At 42.5% G+C, this 24,328-nt stretch overlaps 1 protein-coding gene across 1 annotated transcript in view; it reads left to right on the forward strand.

Moving 5' to 3' along the window:
* Positions 1–24,328, forward strand: part of ano3 (anoctamin 3) — a 92,715-nt gene that overhangs the window by 3,978 nt on the left and 64,409 nt on the right. Inside the window, 3 exon segments of the mRNA XM_061246135.1 lie at positions 12,239–12,433; positions 21,629–21,756; positions 23,624–23,779. Of these exon segments, the coding sequence (XP_061102119.1) occupies positions 12,239–12,433; positions 21,629–21,756; positions 23,624–23,779 (479 nt within the window).

Consider the following 24,328-nt stretch of genomic DNA (forward strand, 5'->3'; position numbering starts at 1 on the left):
GATGGCAACAAATAAGCAGTGAGATTGGATTCTTCCACGGACAGTGACTACCTGTCCATTAAAACCCTGTAAACCCCCCACACACACCTGAAACAAACTCCATTATCTCCAAAACTATATATAGTATAGACATGGTTCAAAGCATAAAATATAGAGCTGGTTTGTACCAAAATAAAAAATCCTCTGAATTCTGCAGTGATTACAAGCTAATTTTATAAAGAGTGGTACAATCTGGACCCACAAACAAAATATATGAATATTATTATTATTATTATTGTTGTTGTTGTTGTTATCAGAGCTTGCACAGAAAAGTGAAGAGAGGCAGCTCATGTACCACGGCAGATTGTGTGATTGTAAATTGTTACATGGAGAGGAGTCCAGTCCTTTCTTTCAAAAAGAGCCAGTCAGCCCTGACTCCGAGAGTGTCCTTTCTAAATACTAACTTTTTTTGATCGTTTTACTGAGCCTGATTGCTGTTCATATTTCATTTTGCATGAAGAAAAAAAGACAACTTGGAGTCTCTAGAACAAATGTGGCGAAAGTGTCTGTACTTACCTGGAATTTATGTAACTGTTCAAACACCCCTTATGCATTCTGCCATTTTGATTGCCCTTCTGTATTTAAATAGTTGCCGTTAGATTAGCCTTCCGTGAGCCCATATTGCATCTCTCAACAAGCCTTACTGAAGCCTTCCTTATACTCCACTGTTTGACTGTGTATTGAACAGTTCGATTAACCGGCTGCGAGTCTGCATTGATCGCTTAAGCATCAGGCCCAATGATAGATCCAACCACTTATTCTATATCTTTTTAATAAATTATAGGGCCTAAAAGGATGTCAATAAAATATAGAAAATGAGGTCATTACTTAATGGGATTCACATAGAAGAAAATGGGGGATTCGGATGTTTTAAAAGGGGAAGACTGCTCCTAAGTGCTTGTGTCCAGCTTCATAACACTCTCTATTACCTCTTTCATGAGATCATTTGTGACCGTGATGTCAGCATATCATATGCTCACAAAACAAAATCCACTTCAACAGTAATACCACACAGTAAGACATGCAATTTTATTTACCAAGTGTAATGGTTTCCTTGTCTTCAGTGTTCTTGGTGTGTAACCCATAGCCAATTGTCTTTGACGATGAACATGAAGGCAACCTCTGTCGAATGAGATTGAAGGGAAAATCTTTTTTCCCCCCAAAAAAACCCAAAAACTGAAGGAGGCTGCAGTAAAAGCCTGGAAAAGCATCACAAAAGAAGAATGCAGCAGTTTGGTGATGTCAATGGGTGACAGGCTTGATTCAGTTATAGCAAGCAAGGGATATGCAATGATAATGCATATTAATGATTAATGTTAATAATGATTGTTTAGTGTTATTTACTTTCATTTACTTAAATTGCTCTGTGTCCCGGTACTTTTGCTCACACGGCACGGCAGGGCACGGCTCAGACAGTAAGAGCAGTCGTCTGGCAGTCGGAGGGTTGCCTGTTCGATCCCCCGCCCGGGCTGTGTGGAAGTGTCCCTGAGCAAGACAGATTAAAGTAATGGCTTAGAAAAATTAGCGACTACGTCTACTCAAGATGGAGTATCGTAGAGCCAAGTGAGTAAGGAGCAAACTGACAGTCCACCGAGAGAAATCCATAAATGGTTCTAACAAAGCTTTGCGCCATGAGAGACAGGCATATTTCTCTAGGATTATCAGTGAGTGCAGGTCTTTTTATTTTTACCATTCATCGCGTTTTAAAATTCCCAGCCTTATGAGCGAATATGCAAAATGTGAGGAGTTTGCATAATTTTTTGATAATAGGATTGTTAATATCCTAGCAAGTGTTGCCAATACCATCGACAATAGGACAAACCTGACCTTTCGTGGCTCTCCAGGAATTCTTTCTGTAGGATTAGTGAAGAGGAACTCCCTAAAATGATTGGCAGCTGAAGTGTTCCACCTGCTCCCTGGACGCAATTACTGCTACTTTCTTCAAAGAAGTCTTATATAGTTTGATTGATGACGTACTGGATATTGTAAATTGCTCATTAGAAACGGGCATCTTTCCACATGGACTCAAAACAGCTGTAGTCAAGCCCTTACTGAAGAAGCATGATTTTGTGCAATTTTAGGCCTAGTGCGCAGTTTTTTTTGGCTGAAACAGCGCTTGTGAAATAATCAATGATCTATGAGTGAATGCTGATGATAACAATAATTTCATTTTCTTGACACAAGCTTGAAAATGACATGCCCAAAATAAAATGGTTGCTATTCTTGAACCTTTGACTACAGGCATCCTGGTCTCTTCTGAAAGGAAAGCCTTTGGGCTCTAAATATTACTCTAAATATTTCTCTAAATATTACTCTAAATATTTCTCTAAATATTACTCTAAATATTTCTCTAAATATTACTCTAAATATTACTGAAGCAAAGTTACAGAAACCCAAACACGGGAAGCTTTTATCCTGAATGGCATAAAATCTCAGGAACTGTTTTTTTTTTTTTTAAAGGTGAACAAAAATTGTGTTTTATGCAAGCCTAACTAACTATACACCATTGGAAACATACTTTCATTAGTTAAAGGTACAATGGGTAATTTCGGACTTCTAATGGTCAAGAGAGGAAGAGCAGCAACAAACGTCTTCAAACCACAACACTGTTTATCCCTTCCCCTTCTCTGTAAACATTACATTACATTAATGGCATTTGGCAGACGCTCTTATCCAGAGCGACGTACAGTTGATTAGACTAAGCAGGAGACAATCCTCCCCTGGAGCAATGCAGGTTTAAGGGCCTTGCTCAAGGGCCCAACGGCTGTGCGGATCTTATTGTGGCTACACCGGGATTAGAACCACCAACCTGAACAGTCATTTACCTTAACCACTACGCTACAGGCCGCCCCATGGTGAAAAGTAATTGGCTGTGGCAATTAGAACCAATTTTCAACCAAAGCGCTTGAATTATTGTACAGCTATAAGATGTTTTGGTACAGAGTCCCGTCAACTGTATGTTTTGAAACCGAATTTAAGGACTATAAACGCAGGCAGAGGGTGAGTGAACATGTCACTGAGCCTTTTTCAATGATAGGAAGGGTTTACAATGGTCTAGTAACAATGTTTTAACACAAACATCTTACCTATTGTACCTTTAAAATGCTTTTCAGTCGTCACTTCAATGTAGTGGGTTCTTTGCTGGTCAGAAGGCTTCCCGTAGTTGACGGCGCTCGGATGGGCAGAACGCTGAGCTCCTGCATTACGGTTGCTGGTCTGAGCCGCTCACGGTGTTCCAGATACTACACAACATCCTCCCCAAAACCTGCATTACATTAATGCCATTTGGCAGAGGCTCTCATTCAGAGAGACGTACTGCAATGCAGGGTTAAGGGCCTTGCTCAAGGGCCCAACGGCGACATCTTATTGTGGCTACACCGGGGATCGAACCAGCAACCTTGCGGGTCCCAGTCATGTACCTTAACCACTGCTAATGGCTGCTAATGTGGCTTCAGAGGGTACGAGGATAACCTGACTATACATGAAAAACACAGAATGAAGAATAGTTCAGTTATTAATATTCTGGGATACACTGCGTTGCAGACCCCTGCTATATGAAAAGGATAAAGTGTGCTTGCTGCATTAATCCCTAAAATGATATTCGTTCAGTCCATTAGTCCACTTTTTAGGACCTTTTCCTGATCTGAGCTTTTCTGTGTGGTCTTTGCATTTTGCTAACAGATTATACAGAGTTTGCTTTTATTCAGATTTTATGCCCGACATGAAATATCTTATTATAGTTATTGCCATTACTTTGAGAAGATATTTGGTGGATTTGTTTTGAATACATCCCTCTGATAATATTTCAACCATTTCCAGATCCAGAGTCACTTTAAAGGTAAATTATGAAGTTATTTTTTACAGATAGTTGTCAATAGCAGTAAAGACAGAAACACTTGGGCTTTAAGATGAGGTTTTATGGAGACAGCATACTCTGGACAGAAAAGTCACCTTGGGCGTAGCTGAACAGTGTGTTCTTGTCATGATATATTATTTTGCTTGCAGGTAGGAGAAAATGTTAAAATGACCCCAAAGCTAACAATTGCTGTTCTTTATTTAAATTAAACTTTCTATATGTTAACTGCACACTGGTGTCACAGTTGTATGAGTATATCTTTCCAGGCAGTTTTCATGGCTGAGAACTAATGTTATCTTAGAATATACATAGGTTGTCATGCTTGATGTCTTGTATGAACTCGGTATGGGCTAAAAGGAGCCTGGAGTGATTGTGTGTGTCTCTAACTGTCACTCAGCCTGGTTGATGGAGAGCTTTCTCCCGACATTAGAGGATGTGGTGGAGCTGCAGAAGTGTGTCTTTGTTCTGCAGAGGATGTCAGTTTGAGTGTCCATTACATAAAGAGAAGATTAACTGTGCCGTATGCGGCAAGCTATGGCTGAAAACGGTGCTCAACCCATGAGAAGTTTGACATTTACCATTCTTTTTTTGTGAAGAAATGATTTGAAAATAGTTAACAAAAGCAAGAAATCAGGTGCAGGAGATACCTTGATCACTTTAGTCAACCCTGCGCATTGCGCCATTGTTTTTCTTTAAATAAAACCCCCAAAAGAATTTGAACATCATATTTCCACATACGTGAACACAAACGTATCAACCAAAGAACATGAACAAATAAAGCAAAAGTAAGTAAATCAAATTCAGAAATATTGCCTTTGTAAATGCTTTGACTTGTCCATCTGGGCATCTATAATAATCAATAATTGGCTAGTGGTGGAATATTTAGAAGGAAGCCAATACAATTAGCTTTGTTTCAGTGGTTTTATCAGCTTACTATTCAGAAAACTTCACCCACTATGTAGCATACCAAATATAATGTGACATTCTGTATGTACTGTACATATAATCCCTTACTGAGATTAATGTGCAGATGGCAGTATTATGAAAGAAAAGGTAGCAATATGAATGTAGATCCATTTCTCGGCTTAATCTTTGCTGTAAATATATAATTACGGTCTCAAACAAGACTCTGTGCGCTCGTAGGCACGTGTGTCACTGTAAATTGGCACACGCCACAATGGCAGGAATAAACGTGGTATGCTTGTAATTTTATTTTGAATGGCCTTGAATGGTTTTTGCTGGAGAATGATAATAGCAGTTTCGTTTGCTTAATTTATCATGCCTCATTACGCTGACTTGTCATGTCCTTTGCTGAAGTGCTGAAACGCTACGCAGAAGCTCTCTGAAGCTTATCCAAAGGCTGACCCGCTGGATTAAAAACTACGCCCCAACCCCCTGTCCATGCCACGAATACACAATCCCTTAATCTCATAGTCTCCTCTTCGCCAGTAAGCCGCTCTGGGAAAATCCGGGTGCCGAACCGCGATGTCTGCAGAAGAAGAACCCGCCTCATGATCTTGGCGGGACGGCGGAGGGCTTGGCTGAGTGCCACTTGGGGAATCTCTGTCGCTGAGAGCCGCTGATGAGGACGTGCACTCGCTCTGTGCTGCTCCCGCTGTGCGGTGCTCCCACTCTCCTCTCCTCTCCTCTCCTCTCACTCTGCTCTGCTCTGCTCCCACTCTCCTCTCCTCTCTTCTTCTCTCCTCTCCTCTCCTCTCCTCTCCTCTCACTCTGCTCTGCTCTGCTCTGCATTACTCTGCTCTCCTCTGCTCTCGCTCTGCTCCCACTCTCCTCTCCTCTCCTCTCCTCTGCTCTGCTCTGCTCTGCTCTCACTCTCCTCTCCTCTGCTCTGCTCTGCTCTGCTCTCTGCTCTCACTCTGCTCTCCTCTCCTCTCCTCTGCTCTCCTCTCTTCTCCTCTCCTCTCACTCTGCTCTGCTCTCTGCTCTGCTCTGCTCTCACTCTGCTCTCCTCTCACTCTGCTCTCCTCTCACTCTGCTCTCCTCTGCTCTCCTCTCCTCTCACTCTGCTCTGCTCTCACTCTGCTCTCCTCTGCTCTCCTCTCCTCTCACTCTGCTCTGCGCTGCTCTGCTCTCCTCTGCTCTGCTCTCCTCTCCTCTGCTCTGCGCTGCTCTGCTCTCCTCTGCTCTCACTCTCCTCTCACTCTCCTCTCACTCTGCTCTCCTCTGCTCTGCTCTCCTCTGCTCTCACTCTCCTCTCACTCTGCTCTCCTCTCACTCTGCTCTCACTTTCCTCTCACTCTCCTCTCACTCTGCTCTCCTCTGCTCTGCTCTCCTCTGCTCTCACTCTCCTCTCACTCTGCTCTGCTCTCCTCTGCTCTCACTCTCCTCTCACTCTGCTCTCCTCTGCTCTGCTCTCCTCTGCTCTCACTCCTCTCACTCTGCTCTGCTCTCCTCTCACTCTGCTCTGCTCTCCTCTGCTCTCACTCTCCTCTCACTCTGCTCTGCTCTGCTCTCCTCTGCTCTCACTCTCCTCTCACTCTGCTCTCCTCTCACTCTGCTCTCACTCTCCTCTCACTCTGCTCTCACTCTCCTCTCACTCTGCTCTGCGCTGCTCTGCGCTCGCTCAGCGCTGCTCTCGGCTGTGTCCGCTCCGCTCTCCTCCCCATTCCGCTGTTCCACTCTTTACTTGCTCTCTTCGGGCCTTTGGATTATCTGTCCCCCTGATCAATCAGTTCTGGTCCGCTCACACGCCCACAGCGAGATTAAAAAGTGCACTGAACAACAGAGAATCCGTTTATATATTTATATACTTATATACTTCAGTCACATTACACTGATCTGGCCATGCCACAGCTGTGTTCGATCAAAGTCAGAGGGCCTGTCGCTGACATCACGTACGATGATGAGGGCGAGGTGAAGATTGCGCGTCGACTGGAAACATTTGGGGAGAAGTGCTGAGCCCCAAAAAATCTGATTCACAATGGCACTCAAAAATGAGTGAGGTAGCACATCCCACAAGTAGAACAAAATCCGAATAATAATATTTACGCTCTTGTTTTATTTTGGCACACATTAAAAAATAAAGGAGTTATTTTTATTTGTTTGTGAGTAGCCCTGTTCTGTAAAGTGATCTGCCATCTTTGATTAGGTTGCAATGTCCAGGGGATTGGAAGAATGTGCATAAACTGGCCTACTGGTGTTTTGGTTTTGAGATGTGTGGGGTGGTTACTCTTGGCATGTAGAATAGTATTTCTTGCCATTGGTTAAAAAATATAGACATTTGTATTGTATTGTACTGTATCTTTGATGATGGTGAGGTCTATGAATGTAATTTCAGTCAGACTTAACTTTGATGTACATTTTAGAAATGTCAAGCTGTCAATCCACAAATTCGATTGGGGCTCCATCATAAGACGGAAGAACTTATACTGTACATCGATATACCTTTTGCATCGTTAGATTTTCAAATGATATGGATTGGAGTGAGGGTTGAGGGCAATGGCCCATTGCCATGCTCGCTTATTTAATGAACCACTGAGAAGTATATAGTCCTATAGTTCATAAAATAGTGGCTCAAGACAAGATGTAATAATTCTAATAAGAACCTGTTTGGAAGATCATTAGCATTGCAATGACAAAAAGTGTTCCACTGATTCTAATGTCTTCTCGTGCTATACGTCCATCTCCACATCCAGGGATACTCATAACATCTTTTGGTTCAGAGTGCAATTGGTTAAACAGTTTAGGACATCCTTAGTGTATTAGTGACCCAGTTCCAGAGACGAATGGTCTGAGAGGAGTTTAGTGTTTATTTTCAGGTAGTTGACTGGAGTGATGGGCCATTCATTTCTAAGATACGCATGTTTCTTTTTAGTAAGCCGATTCTCTTCCAGTACTTTTTTGAGAAGATGGCCAATTTCTGATGGAAATTATTTTGTGGGATTGTTCTTTAGTGAGGGCGGCACGGATGGTGCAGTGGGTAGCACTGCCGCCTCACAGCAAGGAGGTCCTGGGTTCGAATCCCCGTCGGCCGGGGCCTCTCTGTGCGGAGTTTGCATGTTCTCCCCGTGTCTGCGTGGGTTTTCCTCCGGGTACTCTGGTTTCCTCCCACAGTCCAAAGACATGCATGTTAGGCCGATTGGAGAGTCTAAATTGCCCGTAGGTATGAGTGTGTGAGTGAATGGTGTGTGTGCCCTGCGATGGACTGGCGACCTGTCCAGGGTGTATTCCTGCCTTTCGCCCAATGTATGCTGGGATAGGCTCCAGCCCCCCTGCGACCCTGATCAGGATAAGCGGGTTCAGATAATGAATGGATGGATGGATGGATGTTCTTTAGTGCTTTGTAGGTTGGGCTAGTGAGGCATGTTAACATTGTGTCCTTGTAACACTGAGTGACCAGTATAGTAATCGCATCGTTTGTGGGGCAAATAGTAGCCTAATGTTGAGGTTACTACTTTTTGTTCACCAGATTTAAGGTTAGAGAATTTAGGCCCCATGTCATTCTTTTTAATTTTCTCTACATTTTGTTAAACAAGTTTACTGAACATAGTACTGATTGGACTTGTGTTGGTAGTTGGGATAAATTATGAATTGGGGGTGCATGGGGTTGATTGATGTAAAATTTGGCTCTTGTGGTTGTGTGACTGTAAAATCATAAATTTTGTTCAAAAGGCAAAATAAGTGCTTCAGGTGCAGATGTCTCATACATTTGTGTGTCATTTTTAATATTGAAGACATTGACTCGGTTTGTCATTGAAAACAAAAGCCCTGCTGTGAGATGGGTTTAATCGAAGCACAAAGAGACTGTAGGCGGCAGAACGTTGTGTGGGAGATCTCTCTCTCTCTCTCTCTCTCTCTCTCTCTCTCTCTCGGGGATTTTTTTCACTTGTTCTCTCCTCCCCCTGCCGTCCTGCTCTGCCTCCGTGTTTTTAGGGTTGGGCGTGGGTTTGGGGTCACTACATGTTGCCATCTTTATAATAATTAATGTCTCGTTGGTACTTCTAAGGTAGGGTGCCATAATATTTGGGACCAGAGCTGGCCCTGCCATATTTGGTACCCTCTGCAAGACGTTAAATGGTAAATGGTTGGCAGTTATATAGCGCCTTTATCCAAAGCGCCATGCAATTTATGCTTCTGATTCACCCATTCATACACACACTCACACACCAACAGTGATTGGCTTCCATGCAGGGCACCAACCGGCACGTCAGGAGCAATTGGGGGTTAGGTGTCTTGCTCAGGGCTCAGATGTCAGCTTTTACACCCTGAGCCAATGAGACGACAGCTCTTACCGCCTGAGCCAATGAGACAACAGCTCTTACACCCGGAGCCAATGAGATAACAGCTCTCACACCCTGAGCCAATGAGATGACAGCAGCCAATGAGATGACAGCTCTTACTGCCTGAGCCAATGTTGCCCCACAAAGTTATCGGAACTTTGGCTCTTGTCCAATCTTGCATTCATGATTTTGCCATTACAAATTTGTTGTGGCTATGTTAGTGTCCAGGTCCATTTTTCACTTCAGGATGAGCGAGGCCTTATTGAGATTCATTGCTTGTGGCAGACAGAAGTAATTTCATCCTCATGAGGTGTACTGGCGTGGCGGAGTGATCCATTACTGTGGCAGGGAGCAGTCAGACGAAAGCAAAGCATCCATCCCCACACCCTCGCTCTGCCATCACCTCGTGTGACTGCTGGCAAGATGCTCTTAATGTGAAACACTGTTTTGGTTTTACACCACAATTAATGGGACCCCTTATGTCCAAAAAGTTGGAAATGTGAGATGAGCAAAGCTTCTCTTGGTTAGAAGTGGTTTCTGCCTACTCTCCTGTGAATCCCATCTTTGCCTACTCTCTTTCTCATTGTACAGTCATGAACACTGATGTACGTGGCTGAGGCAAGAGAGGCCTGCAGGTCTTTGGTTGTTCTTCAGGGATCACGTGTGTCACTGTGACCTTCGAGGAATTTCGGCAGGCCAGCTACTCCTGGGAATATTCAACACTGTTCCAATGCCGTTCTAATTGTCCTCCATTTTGAGATAATGGCTCTCACTGTGGTCTGAGCCTTAGAAAAATGACAGAATGTCAGAGAAATCTGACTGCTGACAGGCAGGAATCATTACAAAACAATGTGTTGTTTCATAAAAAATGACAACTGAATCATGTGAGCAGAGTTTTAGAAAGATAGTTTACTGACAGGTAGAGGTAAAAAAAATTAAATAAACACTATATGGAAATGTAATGATTGCCCCTCTTAAAAGCAATACCCAGACAAATGGTTGAGGTGTTCTTCAACAGAGATGAACAATTATGTAAGTAGATAGATCCTTGCTGTGTAATGTAGGGTGTAGGGGGTTAAAGTAGCCAACAATGTGATTGTGCTAAGGTCCCGCCCACCGCAAAGAAAAGTGTTAGTGACTTCACTTGGGAAGTGGTACAATTCTCATCAAGAAAAAATCACATCTTATGAGCAGAATATTACGAAAAACTACACAATAGAAAGAGACTCCTGGTGTTTCTCAATATCTGTTCTTGCCAGTCAATTCTATTATGAATAGAAATGGTTACTTACTGTACATTCTAATTTTATTTCAAGTCTCAGTAGTGTCTCCCTTTCTTTAGACCTGCACCAGTCATCACACACTGGAGCCTGCAAACAGGCAAGTCTCACTTACAAACAGGCAAGTCTCACTCTCCCCCTTACAAACAGGCAAGTCTCTCTCTCCCCCTTACAAACAGGCAAGTCTCACTCTCCCCCTTACAAACAGGCAAGTCTCACTCTCCCCCTTACAAACAGGCAAGTCTCACTCTCCCCCGTTACAAACAGGCAAGTCTCACTCTCCGCCTTACAAACAGGCATCTCACTCTCCCCCTTACAAACAGGCATCTCACTCTCCCCCTTACAAACAGACATCTCACTCTCCCCCTTACAAACAGGCAAGTCTCACTCTCCCCCTTACAAACAGGCAAGTCTCACTCTCCCCCTTACAAACAGGCAAGTCTCACTCTCCCCCTTACAAACAGGCATCTCACTCTCCCCCTTACAAACAGGCATCTCACTCTCCCCCTTACAAACAGGCATCTCACTCTCCGCCTTACAAACAGGCATCTCACTCTCCCCCTTACAAACAGGCACCTCACTCTCCCCCTTACAAACAGGCACCTCACTCTCCCCCTTACAAACAGACATCTCACTCTCCCACATGATGCAGGGTCCCTATGGATATCTCAGCTAGCAAGGCCTAGAAATGAGCCACTGAGGGAACTACATGTATAAAAATAGAAAATGGATGATCGTGGCCTCTCTAAATCTATTAAACATGGCCTTTCTGAATTTGCAGTGTTTCTTCCCACGTGAATAAATTGTCGGAATGTGACAAGATACAGTCATCACTGGCTTTAGGAATAGTAAACAGCAAAAAGAGTGTGTTGGGGGAGGGGGGGTGGCAGTGAAATGAGTAACATGAGTGTCATATGAGTTCATAGTTCCTCATCTGCTTCCAGTTCACTCCCCCAGTTCCACGTCAGCATGGCTAGAATTTGCTTAAGCTCAGCAAATGTGTTGGCAAAACCTGGTCAATTGCTTCCAATAACCGTAGGAGAAGGAAATGATCTCTCGCATGCCTATATATCACTGCGTGAGGTTATAGATGACCGTGTGAGGTCTTAGGGGAAGAACATTTTGGGGGTTACGCTCGGCTCCCAGTTGCAGTTCTCATTGTACAATTGCACATACCATACACTGTTGGAAAGCTTATACTGTCCACTACTCGGTAAAATACACAATCAAACAAAATAAACAGAAAATATTTGAAAATAGCAACTGCGGTGCATTGCATGGCCAATGTTAATGCCTTGCCCCACTGACAGTGGTTTCGTGTTCGAAGAATACAACAGTGGGATGCAGAAGAGCATCTCTGAACACACAACCCGTCAAACCTCTAAGCTGATAGGCTACAGCAGCAGAAGACTTAGTAAGTCTAAAACATTCTATTTTTTAAAGACCCAATTAGGTATATGGTACATTTATCATAATTTGGTTTTAAACCTGATAAAGAGGTCTAGGTCTTCTAAAAGTCTTTTTAGGGAATTTGGACATGGAGAGAGAAGGAAGCTTGTGTGCATACATGGATGTCTTGGTGCATAGGCCACAGATATCTAAACCAGTAATTTCAGTAGTGTCTCTGAGCTTAGTTGCTAACATTTCCATGGCAATGATGAATATATATGGTGAGAGGGGACACCCTGTGCTAGTTCAAAAACTAAGATGGTCATTATTAATAATTCTGCATTTAGCATTACAATACATTACTTTAACCCAATTTATTTAGGATGGTGCAAAAACATTTTTGTCTGTTAACACCTTCTCTGTGGCCTCTCCAGGCATGCACACCAGCATCAGCGAGATCCTGAAGGAGAAGAGCCTGAAGCCATCTCGCCGAAGTCTGCCCTGCCTGGTCCAGAGCCGCACGCACCCGCATAACCTCCACCATGGCCTGTCCGTGCCACTGGACCTCAACCCCTCCCCCAAACCTGGCTGCACCAGCCCCTCCTGCCCCGACATCTCCCACCCCACAGGTGAGGCCTGGACCTTGCCCTCTGCTGTCAGGTGTCAGGGTGCATATTCCTGCAGCACCGCAGAGTCAGAACATGGGCATCTCTGCTCATTATGGATACAAGCAGCTGATCCCAGATCAGCACTTCTAGTCTGAGATATAGCACAAGTCGGCCGAGCTGATCCCGGATCAGCACTTCTAGTCTGAGATATAGCACGAGTCGGCCGAGCTGATCCCGGATCAGCACTTCTAGTCTGAGATATAGCAAAAAATCGGCCGAGCTCATCCCGGATCAGCACTTCTAGTCTGAGATATAGCATGAGTCGGCCGAGCTGATCCCGGATCAGCACTTCTAGTCTGAGATATAGCACGAGTCGGCCGAGCTGATCCCAGATCAGCACTTCCACTCTGAGGCGATACTTGGTTCCAGGCCTCTATTCGTGGGGCGTTCTGAAATTCTTAAAAAAAGTAATTTTTCATTTCTCACCTTCAAATTGTTCTGTTTTTCAGGTTTGTTGAATTTGGGGGTGATGGTGGTTTTAAATATTTGCCAAACAACTTGAACTAATTTTGATTGTAAATAAGTAAAATATATTGTATACAACCAAAATTTCTGTCATTCACTGCGTGATCGAGGAGAGGAAAGCTGGAATTAAAGCTGGTTGGGGAACATTAAATGGTCAAAATGAGAGCAAGATTATGGGATTCAGCCTGAACATCTTTATTCCAAATTGTATTTGTGAACATGCTGTAAAACGTGAGGTATTTCATCAGCACTGTGCCCAAATGCACCTCCAGTTGAATGACTCAGCCCATAGAAAACCATGTCACGAGTAAAACAAGGATGACAGCAGCAAACCTGGTACAACCGTCTTTTGTGCAATCTACACTGCTCTAAAAATAGGCACACTGTATGACCCAATCTGTCAATTGCTCCAAGCAAAATTGAATAATTTGTTCATGTATTATTAAAATCAGGTAAGACCTGATACTGATCAGGTCAAAACAAGTCGTAAGGTTGCCAGTTAGATCCCCCGCCCTTGGTCAAAGTGTCCCTGATACCTAACCCCCAATTGGTCCCGACAAGCTGATTGGTCACTTGCAAGGCAGCTAATCGCCGTTGGTGTGTGAGTGTGTGAATGGGTGAATGAGAGGCATCAATTATAAAGTGCTTTGGATAAAAGCGGTCTATTTATACTATTACCAGAAGTGTGTGTGTGTGTGTGTGTGTGTGTGTGTGTGTGTATGTGATATATTTATATTACTATATATAGAATATACACTCACTGAGCACTTTATTAGGAACATTTTAACTTTATTACACCTACTTATTCATGCGATTATCTAATCAGCCAATTGTGTGGCAGCAGTGCGATGCATACAATCATGTAGATACGAGTCAGGAGGTTCAGTTAGTGTTCACATTAACACAATGTTCACACAACCATCAGAATGTAAAAGGTGATCTTATTGACCATGGAGTTGGTAGCAGACTGGTTGGTTTGGGTATGCTCACTGAGTGTACATATACAAACCGTGTGCACAATACAGCTTTATCTGTTCAAATAATGAGCTCACCATTGATCAGCTGTGCTTCCCAGCTAGTTAAGTTAAAGTCATTGATGTTTTTGTGAGAAGGTAACATTTTCTCAATGCTTTATGAAATCACACTGCATATTAGATGGATTTGCTGGGTAATGGTAACTCAGTACTGCCCTCAAAATTGAGTAAGTCAGGCTTACAATACAGTGAAAATGTATCAGAAGGCTTTAAACTTCTTGATGGCACTTTGGTTTTCCATTGTTTTGATAGAACTGGTTGTCTGGAATTAAGCCAGATAGGGTGTTTTGAGTATCTCAGAAACTGCTGATCTCCTGGGATTTTCATGTGCACTAGTCTCTTGAGTTTGCAAGGGAAGGTGCAAAACACAAAAAGAAACGCAAATAACCACACAGCCCAACAATGGTATGCAGAAGAGCATCTCTGAACACACAACACACCATGTACCAACACACCAACTGTAAATGGATAGGCTACAGCAGTAAAAGTCTACTAAATATCTCTCAGTGTATAATCTACTTACATAATTATATAATTACATAGCCAAACATAATAATATAATAGCCCATTCGATTAGCACAGCTGCGGCCACTTCCAGCCTAGTGGGAAAAGGGGCTCCGCTCTTGTTAAATCAGACGTCACTTCTGCCCCGATGGGGGAAGACACCAGTGGCCCAGCCACAGCCACAGCCACAGCCACAGCCACAGCCAAACCGCAATGGAAGCTGTCTTCTAAACAATCCAACAATCCCACAAAGTGCTCCTGAAGAGCACACAGTCCCACAGCCCCAATCAGGAGGCAAAAGGAGAACGAGCCGGCGGACTCTCACCTGTATCCGTACGGTATGGTTACACACAGGTGGGGGTAGTGGGTTCATTTGTTATTCTGTCTCCAAACACCTGAACCTCAGAGAGGCTTGACCCGTACGGTGGCGTGTTCACCCATATGAAAGAGAACTTGATGCACAGACAGTAGTGGCTTGGTTGCTAAACCTACAGCAAGCATGCTGTTCCACGCTGAGAACACTTAGCTATTGAATATGAAACGTTTTTGTCGGACTGTCACTGTCTAGTGAGAATTAATACTGGCGGCGACACAGACACAGACACACACAGACACAGACACGCACGCACGCACGCACGCACGCACGCACGCACGCACACACACACACACACACACGTGTGGGCGACATGGCTCAGGCAGTAAGAGCAGTCGTCTGGCAGTCGGAGGGTTGCCGGTTCGATCCCCTGCCCGGGCTGTGTCGAAGTGTCCCTGAGCAAGACACCTAACCCCTAAATGCTCCTGACGAGCTGGTCGGCGCCTTGCATGGCAGCCAATCGCCGTCGGTGTGTGAGTGTGTGTATGAATGGGTGAATGGAGAAGCATCAATTGTACAGCGCTTTGGATAAAGGTGCTATATGAATGCCTGCCATTTACCATATTAGTTATCTGGAACTGGATTCTAGAATCACAACAAGATACATGGCTAATTACAACAGTGAGGTCGGGTGGGAAAGGTGTAGCCTGAAGAGAGTCTTCAGTCTGCGCTTGAAAGTGGTCAGAGACTCTGCTGCTCTGACGTCCACAGGAAGGTCATTCCACCACCGTGGGGCCAGGACAGACAGCAGTCGTGACCGGGAAGTGCAGGTGCGGCGAGGGGGAGGTGCCAGGCGTGCCGAGGTAGCGGAACGGAGAGGCCTGGCAGGTGTGTAGGTTCTGATGCGTGAATGTTATTACCATTTGTCAACATAAAAGTCAGTCAGTTTTCATTACTCAGCAAAGTGTGGGCATCAGAAGCGCTCTCCATTACACAGCACAAAGCCCCTGGCTTCAGATACAGCATCACCACAGAGGCGCTATTGTAACCGGGGTCACATCCCTGTTCTGAAGTCCTCAGCATAGTAGGGGCTCTTGGGGTCCTTATTTAAACTGGCAGTGGAACAATTTCTGTTGTTTTGACTCTGTACTGCAGGACATTGATTTGAAATGAAACAATGGATATGAAGATAAATTGCAGACTGTCACCTTTAAAGTAGGTACACCCAACATTTGGGGAAATATACCTTTCTTCAGACTTAGACGATGTTCGATTTCATTTTCATTTTTTGTGCTCGGTTTCCATGTTAGCATAACGTGTTAGCTTAGCATAATGACTTGAAGCTCAGACTCTGAAGCTCTCTTATTCACACGAGGGATCATGTGAATTAGAAATACACGCGCAGGGAAAATAAATTCAGAATGAGAGGCGTCGTTTTTGGAGAAGTTAGACGGCTGGGGCTATAACCGTTGAACACCATCTATCACCATCCATCTTCCACTGGTTGAGTGCAGTGAAGAAGGTAGAAGCTCTACCTTCAGAAGGTGCATGGATCACTGCACTCAACCAGAGGAAGGTGAAAGGATACATGTATGTTCACCGGTTATAGTTCCTAATACTGTCTAACTTCTCTGAAAACAACGTCTCTCGTTTTGACAAACCCCTTAACCCTGCAGGAGGATTGTCTCCTGCTTAGTTTAATCAACTGTACGTCACTCTGGATAAGAGCGTATGCCAAATGCCAATAATGCAATGTAAATGTAATGTAAATATAAAAAAATGTATATTTTTATAAGTCCTGGTGTAATTTCAAGCTACACACAAGTCTTCTGTTGCTGTATCCACTTAGAGTTATGATGCGTTGTGTCTTCACAGATGCTCTTCTTCATACCACTGTTGTAATGTGTGGGTATTTGTGCTACTGTCACCTTTCTGTCAGCTTTTACCAGTCCAGCCCTTCTCCTCCCATTAACAAGTCGTTTCTGCCCACAAAACCTCTGCTCACTGGATGTGTTTTGTTTTTCGCACCATTCTCTGCAAACTCTTGAGACTGTTGTGCATAAAAATCCCAGGGGATCAGCAGTTTCTGAGATACTCAAACCACCCTGTCTGGCACCAATGATCATTACACGGTCAGTCACTTAGATCACATTTTTCCAATGGTTGATGTGAACATTAATTGGAGTTCCTGGCCCGTTTCTACATGACTGTATGTATTGCACTGCTGCCACACAATTGGCTGATTAGTTAATCACATGAATAAGTAGATGTACAGATGTTCCTAATAAAGTGCTCAGTGAGTGTATATTTCATTTTAGCAGACCAAAAGTAATTGGACAGATGGCTTCTCAGTTGATTCTGATTAGTCAGCTGCATTCAATCGCTTCCTTTGTGCAGGTATAAGAAAGCTTATCTAATCTCTTATTGCTTTTGTCAGCTTGATGACTAGAGTTGATACTTACGGACTGCACATGCTCCGGAAGTCATATGACAAAAACAATTGTAAATCATTGCTTTGTAATTAACACCATATAATGTAAATAGTATCAATAGAAAAATGAAGGCATGTTATGAATGTTTGGGTCACATGACCCTACTCCAGGTACAGTTCCACAGCAGTGCCAATGACCTGTGTGACTAAATTCCTTTATCTAGTTGGACCTAGCCATTAATACCTGACATTTTAAATGTTTACTGTACTTTAAGGATTATGTTAGGACAATGCTGTGGCAATTCATTTATGTATTGAAAGAGACATCAATTAGAGTAGCACTTTTGCCATTCTAGGTATTGCATGTTGTCATCAAAAATCTTATTTTCACAATGTTAGGAGAGAGATGCAGTGATTATTATGTTTGATCAAATTTGCATACACATATTGGATATTGTTCTGTTAGGTATTCGCTTTTTGAGTGGTGCACTTCTGAGAAAATGTGGTTAGTATTGATGCACTGATCCTTTTAGAGTTGTATGCTTGCTAAGAGGTATTCAGTGCTTCCCACATAATGCACTTAATCGTAAAAAAAAAAAGGTTAATGTAGTTTTGTAAATCATTTTGGAAACGTAAAGTCCAGGGGCCATAGCTGCTCTCCCTGTAAAGGACATTGGGTATTGCGTTTGTCAGAGTGAAGGATTGTAGTTACCTCAGAAGCAGTGAGAAAAATGCCTGGCAGCGTGTGAAATCAAATGTGTTCATTAGTCATCTTTCCGTGAAAGTAAATTGGTGTTTGTTTGTTGGTACAGTAGTGGAGAACCTACTATCACACAACTGATGTTCTCCACTACTCTGTGTTGCTGTGGTTAAGAGCAATTAGCAAGTGATTATAATGTAGATCTAATGCATGATTTGTTCAGCCTGTAAAAAAAACATGTTTGTTTCTCTCAGTGGTCAGGCAGTTCACAGCAAATGTTATTTTGCCTTTTGTCCAATTTCTGCGATTGGTACTCATTCTGCACATCTGTGTCATCGCTAGACATGGGTAAATCCCTGAAGAGCCACAAACACAAGCTGCACAGTGAACGCAATAGAGATTAAGAGCGACGTGGAGAGATGAAAATCTCACTCACATCAGCTCCTAACATGTCGGTGCCCCAGGATTATACTAGGGGCGTGTATGCAGCTGTGACCCCATGAACACTAACCTCAGCCTGCCCAGCATGTGGATTCCAGCTCATGGCTATCTAATGACCTGACCCGTAACTCACCATGCGATAGGACAGCATGTACTCACACCAATCTCCATTACTATTTCAGCAACTTGGAAGAGCAAAAGGTCTGATTTTCTGATTGGATCCATTTGGAAATATTATCATTAGTTTCTTTTGAGAATACTAAATATTAACTAAGTCCAAGAACAGCAGTTCATACACGAACAGAAGGAGAATCCAAAAGGCGGTGGTAGATGTACACGGAACAGAATAAATGGTGGAGAGAATGGCAGGAGCACATTGCAATCTGGCAATGAATTGACCGATAACAAGGGGAAAGGAGAATCAGGTGTGCACGGTGATCAGGAAGTGACAACAGGTGAACTGAGTGAATGAGAATGAATGAGCAGAGGACTGACTACGGTGGTCAGAGAGAGAAACAAAAGGAAAAATGCTGGGGACTTGGACAAAAAACTAGGATCATGACATTAAAGATGACCATCAAGAGATGACTACACCAGCATAACCTCAGTGGATTCATCACAAGATGCAGACGCCTGGCAACAGTGTTATGGACAGATGAGATAAAGATCAACCTGAGTGATGGATTGAGGAAAGTGTGCCACTGGAACTGGCTCACTTGTGTTCATTGATGATGTCATTGCTGACCGCAGTAGCATGATGAATGCCAAACTGTACATAAGCATCTTGTCTGTAAATGCATCAACGCTGATTAGACGACACTCCTTAATGCAGCAGGACAATGATCCAAAACATACAGCCAATTCAACCAAGGAGGTTTTTTTGGGGGCAAAAAGTGAAATGTTCTTGACTGGCCAAGTCAGTCACCTGACCGCAATCTGATTGGATGGATTGCATGGATTTCACTTGCTGAAGACTGCACTGAAGGCAACTAGCCCCTGAAATGAGCAGGAGCTAAAGAGGGCTGCAGTACAGGCCTGGCAGAGCATCACCAGGGAAGTTGCCAAGCATCTGGTGATGTCTATGGGTGGGAGACTTCAGGCAGTCATTGATTACAAAGGATTTGCAATGTAATATTAGTGTATTAAAAAGGGCTGTAAGTCCTACACGTTCACCCAATATGGGTATACAAACCCTTCAATTAAAGCTGAAATCTGCACTTTAACCGTAAAGTGATTTTATTTTTTATGTTTTATTTCAGCTGTTTGTTTGCTGGAGTACAGAGCGAAAACAACAAAATGCTAGAATAAGGCCAATAACCAGCTCCACTAGTCTGGTCATTGAGAGATGGCAATGTCAATGAATGGTGCAAGCACTCAAGGTCTGATTCAATGAACATGGTCCTTCAAGGACATTGCTCGACGTCCACAGACTCGACACAATGCCAGAGGGGAAAAAATGAAAAGTAAAATGATAAACAACAGCATTTATTCCCTGCGCATGCTCAGTGCATTAATTAATTCCTGCAGGGGCTGATAAGTATGTGAGGATGTTTATCTTCTCTAACCCCCTTTCCGAAAGATCTAAAGTATAGATTGCAAAGAAGCAATCACTCAACCCTGTATGGCAGATCTTATAATGGAGAGCGAACTCCTTCTTCAGAGGAATTCCAATTGAATCACGACTTTCACATAAATAATGCTATTTCTATTTCCTCTATAATACCCTCAAATCTCATCCACAGATAATAGTCCTGTTATATAAAGACAAATTCATATCTTGAACAGGATAATAATGTCAGGTCATGGAAATTATATATATGTGTTTTCTCATCAGAAATTTATTGAAAATGTTGTTAGGCAAGATTATCGGCAATTTATATACAAGTGGTAATTAAAAACTGAAAGGGCAAGTCGAAGAACAAACAGTTGAGAGCTTGAATTAATGAATTACTGGGACGGTGGGTCATCCCAAATCCCCTGCTGACCACCTTACCTGTGAATTGTTGTTGTACAAACAAATGAAAGCGATAAATGCATCTGAAGACCCACTCAGCGGATGGAGGAACCATGGAGGCACCCCGCCCAGTCTTGCACATTGTGAGACGGTACCTGTGCATTCCAGCCTCAAGTTGAGCTTCAGAACCAGTGTTCAGCTCATCAGGCATGGTCTGTAGTCCTAGACACATTGACTCGCTTGTTTTCCTGGCTGAGAACCTTGAACTGGCCAAAGAACTGGTCAGAAAATAAGTGAACTGGTCAGAAAATAAGTAAACGTGAAAATCACAACATGGGGTGTTTTTCTCTCACAAACATGTGCACGTTCTGTGACAAAAATGCCTTTATATTGTGAACCAATTTTATTTTTTAACAGATAGCTATAGCTATGTAGCTATACAGCTTATTTTTGATAATTTAAGTTTGTACAGTGTCAAAATATTTTTTATTATTTTATAAATAAAAAAGAATTTTCCATGTTCTGCCATCTTGTATTTATTCCATTACTTTTACTGATCTTTTAGGTTTTTGCCGTGGTATCGTTTCAGAACCGGTATCGTGATACTTAGGTTGGTATCAGTATCAAAGTCAAAATTTTGGTATCATGACAAAACTATTTCACACACATTTGACCCATTTACACAACACTATGGTCACAGCTAATTTCCAGTGCCTGGTTGTATAAAAGTGCATTAAGTGTTTTCCTTCACTCACTTAAGGGTTGATGTTCCCTTTGCTAAGGGAATTACTTGAAGGAGTTGCATATAAACTCTTGAGGACCGGTTTCTCTGTAAAGCTGCTTTGTGACAAAGCCCCTTTGTTAAAAGCACTAAACAAATGAAAATTGATTGATTGAGTCCACTGTAATTATAAAAGAACACTCAGAAAATTCAGATTCATTTTTCTTTTTTCTTTTTTTTTCCACCTCAAAGACCTTAATTAATTTAAAAGTAACACTATTGCACATTGGCAGCCAAGTGTGAATCACTGCAGAGTGTTCCCCAGCAATGTAATAGTAGGCCAAAGAGAAAAAGTAGCCAGGGGGGGTTCAGTTGATGTCCCCTGGCCTTTTTTTTTCTTAATTTGGAGGCCTCTGGTGCATTTTAATTTGTTCAGTTAATCCCTAATAAATGGCTTTATTCTTAAGCATTTAAAGTTCATGTTCAAATCAACCGACATCACATACAATTTAATATTGTAGTGCCATTAACCATAAATGTGTTCAGAAAGAAAGAAGATACGGTAATGATAACTCTTTTTTTGTCTTTGGCAGATCGAGGTAAGGACTTGTATGCCGAGGCGTCAGAAGCTGGGACCTATGAGTCCAGGACAGACGAGTCACTCCTGATCAGGACCCCCGGGTCGAGAGCCAAACTGGAGGCCCGAGCGCAGTCCCTTCAGGTACCGTGCCCTTTCTGACAGAGTAGAAGTGCTGAACACAGTCCCTTCAGGTACCGCGCCCTTTCTGACAGAGTAAAAGTGCTGAACACAGTCCCTTCAGGTACCGTGCCCTTTCTGACAGAGTAGAAGTGCTGAACACAGTCCCTTCAGGTACTGTGTCCTTTCTAACAGAGTAAAAGTGCTGAACACAGTCCCTTCAGGTACCGTGCCCTTTCTAACAGAGTAAAAGTTGTAAAAGGCATAAAAGTTGTGTGCAGTCTTCCCACAAACTACATACAAACTGAATGCAATTTGATGCACATGAAGGTAAGAAAAGTGCCTAAAAAGTTACAAATGCTTTAGGGTACCTCGCTGGGGAGGTACCCTATAGGTCCATACATGTGTACCCCTAACCTGCAATATGTAATTAATTTGAACATGACTGTACTTTCAGGGTACATTTGGGAAATGTAATCCTTGAAGAACAAAAATGTACCTCCACTTATGTGTGGCATAGTGGACAGAATTATACAAAGCACATTCTATTACAGATTTGGAAGTCAAATTTTCATCAATCTTGCTCAGTCCTCTCCTTTTGAAGGGGCATCCTCTATATTTAATACTTTCACTGTCGGTTTGCTTTTGCTTTTGCTTTTTTTGACGTTACATTACATTACATTATTGGCATTTGGCAGACGCTCTTATCCAGAGCGACGTACAGTTGATTAGACTAAGCAGGAGACAATCCTCCCCTGGAGCAATGCAGGGTTAAGGGCCTTGCTCAAGGGCCCAGCGGCTGTGCGGATCTTATTGTGGCTACACTGGGATTAGAACCCCTGACCTTGCGTGTCCCAGTCCTTTACCTTAACCACTACGCTACAGGCCGCCCACATTCTTGAAACAAACTCTCATTCAAGCTGTATGAATGAGATGCCATACTGTAACTGAGTAATGTACTTTGGATGTGATGTTGTTTTTTTAATAAAAGTGTCAGTGAAAGATGCTGGCTGAAGCATTCCTGCTTGCATTAAAAAAATTGCTCTGGGAACTATCCAAATTGACAAGTTGTTATGTTAGTGTTATGCTACATCTATAGTAACCATTGAAGTATGTAGTATATGCAACATACTTATGTATGTATATATATATAACATATTACAATATGTTTGTTTGCGACAAATGATCCTCGGTGTGAAGGTAGCACACCTTAAAACTATTTAAAGAAACTGCACAAAAGCTAATATTTTAATTATTTAATTATAATTTTATTATTTCATTTTTTAAATTATTTCATGAAATAAATGAAATTATAATTTTAAGTCATTGTTTATTCACTCATAATTGATTTTGTTTAAAGATCTGAAACCATTCAGTGCGACAAATACGCATGCTAATTCAGGAAATTATTTTAAACTCTAAACATGTGCAACTCATTGTTTGTGAATCAACAAAATAATCAAAACATGCTGTTGAGCAATGATAAGTTGAATTACATCATTGTTTTAAATCTCTTAAATGACAATGTTTTCATTGGAAGATTAAATAATGTGTGTCATATTTTGAGGTAGTACAATGCAGATCCATGCAAAAATATGTATTCTATGAGCAGCAAGTAGTATCGTTTTTTTAAATACCGATTTAATGAAAGAGCAGTTCTGAACTTAGCAAAGGACAGCAATTTTGGAGACAGCAACAGGTTTTACTCAAGATAATACTGAACTTTAGTATCTTCTCGGCGTTTAAAGTACTCTGTTTTCATTAGCATGCGAGCATCTTGATCTTGTCCTTGTCCTTGATCTTGTTCTCCATCTGAGAAATACAGGAAGTCTCAAGTAAATCACATGCTAGTCTCCATCTTGAGAGCTTGTCTGCTGTGATCCGTCTGCAGAAGAGAAACCGAGCTCCTCCATCCGGCCTTCTGTTTAGAGACGGGAAGAAGCGCGTTGATTACATCCTGGTGTACAAAAAGTCCAGCCCCCAGGTGGAGAAGAGATGTACCTTTGAGAGGAACCTGCGTGCAGAGGGACTTATGTTGGAGAGAGAAGTAAGAAGTCTCCTCTACTTCCAGCCATAACACTTACCTTCAGCTCTACAAAATGTCACAATGGTTTTGAAACACTCGCTAAGTCTTCCACTCTTTAGCACATATTGTGATCTGCATATTCATGATAGTAATTGGAAGTGTGAATTCTTAGAAATTAGCATATTTGCATAGTACTCATTTGTATAAAGAGACTAAAATGGAAAAAAGAGAACAGTAGTCCATATATAAGGATGGCAGCTACATAACATTGACTGCAGTTTGTGTACATGGGTGAAAGTGCAAATCTCACAGACTAACATTTTGCTGGACCCGTAGCAAGAATCTCATGCTTCTATTCTCGAATTACTGACTTATCTTGTTAAAACATGCATGCGCAAGATGGCCCACGCAGTGCATATGAAGGAAGAAGGCTGTAACGAGATGGCAGAGCAAACAGCTACGCTGAGTCAGATTACCCTTTACACTTAAAGAAAGCAAGCAATTCAGTGAAGATTGCAGTACAAAAAAAATCTGTTAGTTATCTGTAATCTCAGTTAAAATGACATAGCA

This window comes from Conger conger, chromosome 6 (genome assembly GCF_963514075.1).
Source record: "Conger conger chromosome 6, fConCon1.1, whole genome shotgun sequence".
NCBI classification, from domain to species: Eukaryota; Metazoa; Chordata; class Actinopteri; order Anguilliformes; family Congridae; genus Conger; species Conger conger.